The sequence below is a fragment of the Juglans microcarpa x Juglans regia genome, chromosome 1S, assembly GCF_004785595.1.
Source record: "Juglans microcarpa x Juglans regia isolate MS1-56 chromosome 1S, Jm3101_v1.0, whole genome shotgun sequence".
Taxonomy (NCBI): Eukaryota; Viridiplantae; Streptophyta; class Magnoliopsida; order Fagales; family Juglandaceae; genus Juglans; species Juglans microcarpa x Juglans regia.
The window spans coordinates 5,700,889-5,706,767 of NC_054595.1; the positions used below are offsets into that span (position 1 = coordinate 5,700,889).

General features: G+C 34.4%; 1 protein-coding gene across 1 annotated transcript; it reads right to left on the reverse strand.

Annotated features, from left to right (window-relative positions):
* Positions 1-537: 537 nt before the first annotated feature.
* On the reverse strand, positions 538-3,106 carry LOC121247620 (protein CURVATURE THYLAKOID 1A, chloroplastic-like). Its single transcript, XM_041145997.1, has 5 exons — positions 2,837-3,106; positions 1,917-2,011; positions 1,665-1,772; positions 1,419-1,490; positions 538-756 (listed from the first exon to the last, which is right to left on the reverse strand). The coding sequence occupies exons 1-5, from the start codon at positions 2,994-2,996 to the stop codon at positions 691-693; spliced, it is 501 nt and encodes a 166-aa protein (XP_041001931.1). The 5' UTR covers positions 2,997-3,106; the 3' UTR covers positions 538-690.
* Positions 3,107-5,879: the final 2,773 nt, after the last annotated feature.

The following is a 5,879-nucleotide window of genomic DNA, read 5'->3' on the forward strand; positions in this document are numbered from 1 at the left end:
AAGTAATCACGTGGAGTTGAATAAAATTTTCTAATCTTATCTCATCTCAATTCATATGAAATGAGATAAGATAATTTTAGATGAGTTGAATAAAATATTGTTAGAATATTATTATTTTTTTTTTAAATTTGAAAATGTTGAATTATTTATTATATTTTATGTAAAAATTTAAAAAAATTGTGATGATGAAATAAAGTGAAATGGTTTATATATCCAAACGAGCCCCGCTCATCTTAGAAGCACCAACGAGAATCAATGAATTAATCATTTAATTTATATTCTAATACTCCTCTTTACATGTGGGTTAAAATGAAGTCAGACATCAAACTGAACTGTTTTTGTTATAATACCATGCTAAATCATAAATTGTCTCGAATCATTATGAATAACAAAAATCAGAGAACAGATGATACGGAAAATGTAGAATCCCCTATGTCTTTATCAGCCCCATGTTAAGTATGTAAACCATGCGTAAAGAGCTTATATAGCATAGCGGATGTAAGAGCTGCTACTACTACATTGATCTAGAGCCGAACATAAAGCTGCCCAAGTCTTTCTTGATGAACAAAACATGGTAAACACAAGAGTAATTACGATTGATAGAAAACCTATTCTACATTACAACAGGATACAATTGCCTCTTGTACAAGAATTACATGGTACCCAAAAGAAACACCAAATCATATGAATTTATTCAGTTCCAGCAATCTTATTCTTCAATGCTTCAATATCTGTAGCTAGTTCTTTTCTGCTTGACTGAAGAAAAATAATGATATCATTTGTCAGCAAGAGGTGATTTTCTGCGCTAATGAAAGATAAAGCTGTTCAACAGGATCATGAAAAATCACAGGTTCCTCTTATATTTTTTATGATGAGGAACACCCTGAACCATGTAAATGCAACATTTCTATTATCCGGTTAAACCTTGGATCCGTGTAGCCTGCTCACTTCACATAAATAAGTAAATTATCGGCTTTTTACCGATAGGACGTGTCCCCAAGAAATAAATTGTTTGCACCCAAGGATTCAAACCTTAAACTTGGGGAAAACATACCCCAAGACCAAAACCCTTACAACTTGAGCCAATTCCTAGTGATTGTCTCTCATAAAGAAAACATAAAATGAGCTGATAATAAGATGCCACATATTAAACCCTCAGACAGGTTTTCGCATCCTCTGTATTCGTCTCCTTTGTTAAATTAGTTAAGATCTGAGAATGAGATTTAGTTCACCCAAATTAAGAATAAAATGATTAAAGCTCTAAGTATTCAAAGGGAAAACAAATCCTGAGCAATAGAAAATGGGCTGCATAAGGAATTAAAAAAAATGCAACAGAACCTATCTAATTGTGCCAAAAAGATACCAGAACAATCTGTGCAAATAAAATAAAGCAAGAAAAATGTTGTAGTCAGTTTTACCTTGAAGAGAAGGTAACGGTAGACAAACCATCCTGTGTATCCTAGTCCTACCAACTCCATAATCTTTGGAAGCTAGAAAAAAGAAGAAAATCGTGTCAGGGTCGTTGAATAAAATTTGAACTGAGAAAACATTTTTGTTTTCTTTTCTGGAGAGAGAGAGAGAGAGAGGACCTGAATTGCATGAATCCTCTAGATACAATCCAATTTAAGAAAATGGAAGCACGTGTATCAAAAGAAAGGACCTACCAAAGGGACTGAGTTTATGGCACCAACTACAACTGAAGAAAGCCAAACGGCAACTATTGCCCCACCTCCATAGAGAAGTACTGTTGACTTGTTTTCAACTGCATCCCACTAATTATCAACAGAGAAGGAAACCATTTAACACCATGGCATTCTTTACTCAATCAGAAAAAGTATTATTAGTGACAAGGAAATGGTAAGAAAAGAGGTCAAGTTTCTTCAGTAGTACAAATGCCAGCTTTGCTTCTTTCTCACCTTCTCCTTCAAGTCTGTGAAAAGCTCACTAGTGTTGAGGGATGTGTCTTCTGAAGAAGAGGCTCTGACCTGAAGCAGAGAAGACCTACGGGACTCTGTTCGAAAATGGAACAAGAAAGTCAAGAATACAATTTAGACATCTTTAAACAATCTTTTTCAATTCTAGATACTTGGAAAGTTAATTTTACAATACCAACTATTAATTCTTAAAAGCTAGACACAGAAAGCGCAAAAGCAACTCACCCTTCAAAACCCCATTAACAATGACTACTTTACAAGTCTTGCCCACAATTTTATAAATGCTTTCCAAAAAAGAGTAGCATTGTGATGCTCTAATTCATTTTCCACCTTTATTTACATATTGCAACATGGGCATTTTGGTTCTACTCCCCCATCATCTAGACACCTACCATAGATAGTTAACTTGGATTGGCTTTTTAGATCTGTCCCATCTTGTAACCCACCAATGCCCGTTCCATCGACCAAATTATCTCCCATCACATTTACTTCAAATTTCTATCTTCTATAAACATTTTCGCTATCTCTAAACTAAGCACACATTCAAAAAGCTGTGTTACTTTGTGAACCACTTCGTCATCCCAGAACTTATGACTTCCATGTCTTTAACCCTGCTTTTTGTAATGAAAAGCAAAACAAGATTTCATATCACTCCTCTAATCTTTTCACATTATTTGGATTGCATAAGTTGAGAACTTCAGTGGAGACAACTAATTGTCATGACACGCAGTTAGCCGGAGCCTTGGGATCATAATTTTCATCCAGCCCGATAATGAAACCCATATCTCTATCATAAGCTACGACAAACCACATAGCAACTCAAACAGGAAGAAAAAAGGGTGGGGGATAAAATTAAAATAAAAATCACCCATTTATGTACAAAGAAAATAATAAAGAAATACCTGAAAAGTTCTTAGTAGACGCCGTGAAAGCTGTGGAGGAAAAGCGAGGCGGGAGGTAAGGCAAGGCAGAGCAACGAACGGTGGGTTTGGTGGTGTGGAGGCGAGGGACTAAGACGGCGGTGTTAGAATAGGCAGTCGCATATGCCGGCGCTGCTGCCATTGATGATGATGATGATTGATTTTCGGACAGCCAAACGATATGTCTATCTCTATCCCCAAAACTTGCTGGGCTATGCCGATGCGGTGCTGAGTCGCTGACTCTAATTGCTGTCTTTACTTGGGGATATTCTTCACCAGTGGTTTGGTTATCCAGAGTGCGACACGTGGACAAGCTCAGCTTTCTGATTGGTTGCTTCCCCTATCTGATATCCCCTAAAAGAGGGATAGTTGGATGATAAAATTATAAAATATTATTTTGATATTTTTACAGTTACTCTCTAAATATGACTAGAGATCTTAAATTATTGTAATTTAAAGTTTTATAAATATTCATTTAGTTAGTCCAATACAAGAGTTTTAACTCAAAAAAAAAAAAAAATAAATAAATAAAATATAGACTTGAACTTGGCCATTACCAATACTCTCAAGTGAGGTTTAGCTATAAGTTTATAAAAATATTTCGAAAATAATTTTTCTCACTATTTTATTAAAGACTCTTATACAGAGAAACCCCTTACAAGATATGGAAATTACTTGCCTTGGTAGTCACACTTTTATTCAGAAAGAAATTACTTAATGTAGTAGAAAATCTTGCTTTTTAATGTAAATTAATTAAACTATTGCTATCATAAATAGCTTACAAGATATGGAGAGGTTATATTCATGGAGGGGTGGCCACCAAGACTCTGAGCAGACTTCATATTTCAAGCAAACTTTTTTGTTTTATTTCAAGCAAACTAATATAATGATATATATTATTTTTCATGTAATTTTATTTCATATAATATTTTGCTTGAGAAAATTTCAATTCTTAGGGATGTTTATTAGAAAAATAATAAATATTTTTAAACACATTTAAAACATAAGAGAAGATAAATAAAGATTTTTATTTGTAGTCATCATTAATATTCTCTAAAACATTTGTAAAGATTTTAAATCATAATTTTAACTTCTATCTTTGCTTAAACTTTATGTATACACTTTTTGATTAAAACATTATATAAACGTATTTGTTGTTATGATTTTTGTGAATTATCTATTTTCTTTTAAGTTTTGAATTTATTTTTTACATCTTACTCTTTAATCACATTCTTTTATTATTATTTTATTAGTGGTGTTCCTAAAAAAGTCCAATTGAACTATTTATTCCTGCTTAAAACACTCGGTTCCTAAAGACAATCAACACAAGGTGTTTGAGAAAAATACTCAATTACCGTGAGAGTATTGAGAGTGTTTTTTCTATTATTTTTAGAGTATGTTTGAGCCTCCCAATATAAAATACAAGCTTTATTTTACCGTTATACATTATACAAAATAAGATACTATATTTAATGATGTTTTAATGTTGGGAATATTGTGTAGGTAGCCATTTGGTGCTTCCCATATTTGGCGAGTGTGTTTGGACCGTGATTGTAGGAGTGTTGTTGAGGCTATTTCTTCTATTTCTTGAACTGGATGATTTGGGTGATCTGGGTTAATACTCCCCCTCAAACTAGGCTAAGGTACAAGGACAGGTTTGGCTCAAAGAGAAGAAAGTGCAAGTCATTCGAGTGGTTTGGTAAGAAGATCAGCAAGTTGGAGATAAGTGAAAACATGCCGCATATGGAGAAGTCCTAGTGCAACTTATATCACGTACATAATGGTAGTCAATCCAAAGTTTTAAATTTCGTACCGTACTGGCCGGTACGGTCAAAATTTTTCGTTTCGGCTGTCCAGCCGGTACAGGTACTATACCTGTTCCGTACCGGCCAAAATACCGGTCGTACCGGCCAGTACCGGTCGTACCGGCCTCAATTTCGGCCTGTACTGGCCTATATTTCGGCCTATGTTTTTTTTTTTTCGTTTTTTCAAACTACAAGTTTATTTTTTAACCCTCAATTCAGACTAGACTATTTATAATTTATATATATATGTATTTATATATAGACTATTATTTTAGAATATAATTTATATATATATATATAATTTATTTATAGATCGACTATCCCGAAACGCTATTCTAAAACGGTACCGGTATCAAAATATTTCGTTCCAGTGTCTTGACCGGTACGGTATTCAAAACATTGAGTCAATCTTGATGTGTTTGCTTCGAGCATGGAAGATAGGATTGACCATCCTCTAGAGACCACTTAAATTGTCACAAAGAAGGAGTGGTGGAGAGGAAAGAGCAACACCAAGGTCATGTAAGAGAAATGAAATCTAAGTGAGCTCAGCAGTAGTCTAGGCCATAACGCGATATTCAGCTTCAGAGCTAGAACGTGAAACTATATGTTGCTTCTTGGCAGACCAGGAAATGCAATTGCTTCCAAGAAAAACACAGTACCCAATGGTGGAGCGCCTAGTGAGCGAACAACCTGTCCAATCTGCATCTGAAAAGACATATAGATCAAGTGTAGAATTTGAACTAAAATGTAATCCAAGATCAACTATACCTTGTAAATATCATAATATACGTTTGACCATTTTATAATGAGCTTCTATTGACTAGTGCATAAATTGAGAAATATAATTAACACTATAAGATAAATCAGGGTGAGTAAGAGTAAGATATTGAAGAGTACCAACCATGCTACGATCATGACCAGGGTCTGAGAATAGAGTGTTCAAGGTAAGACCTTTAGACTTGGGCATCATGGGGTCCCCATGGGTTTGCAATCATTCATTTGAGGATGCTCTAAAATGTCTAGAGCATATTTAGTCTGGGACAAAACAAGACTTGTGCTAGTGGGAGTGACTTGAATACCAAGGAAATAGTGCAAAGGATCAAGATCTTTCATATCAAACTGTTGACTCAAAATAGAGATAAAATCATTAAGAGATACAATGTTAGATCCGATTAAGAGAATATCATGGACATAAAGCAATAAAATAAGAGTGACATAAT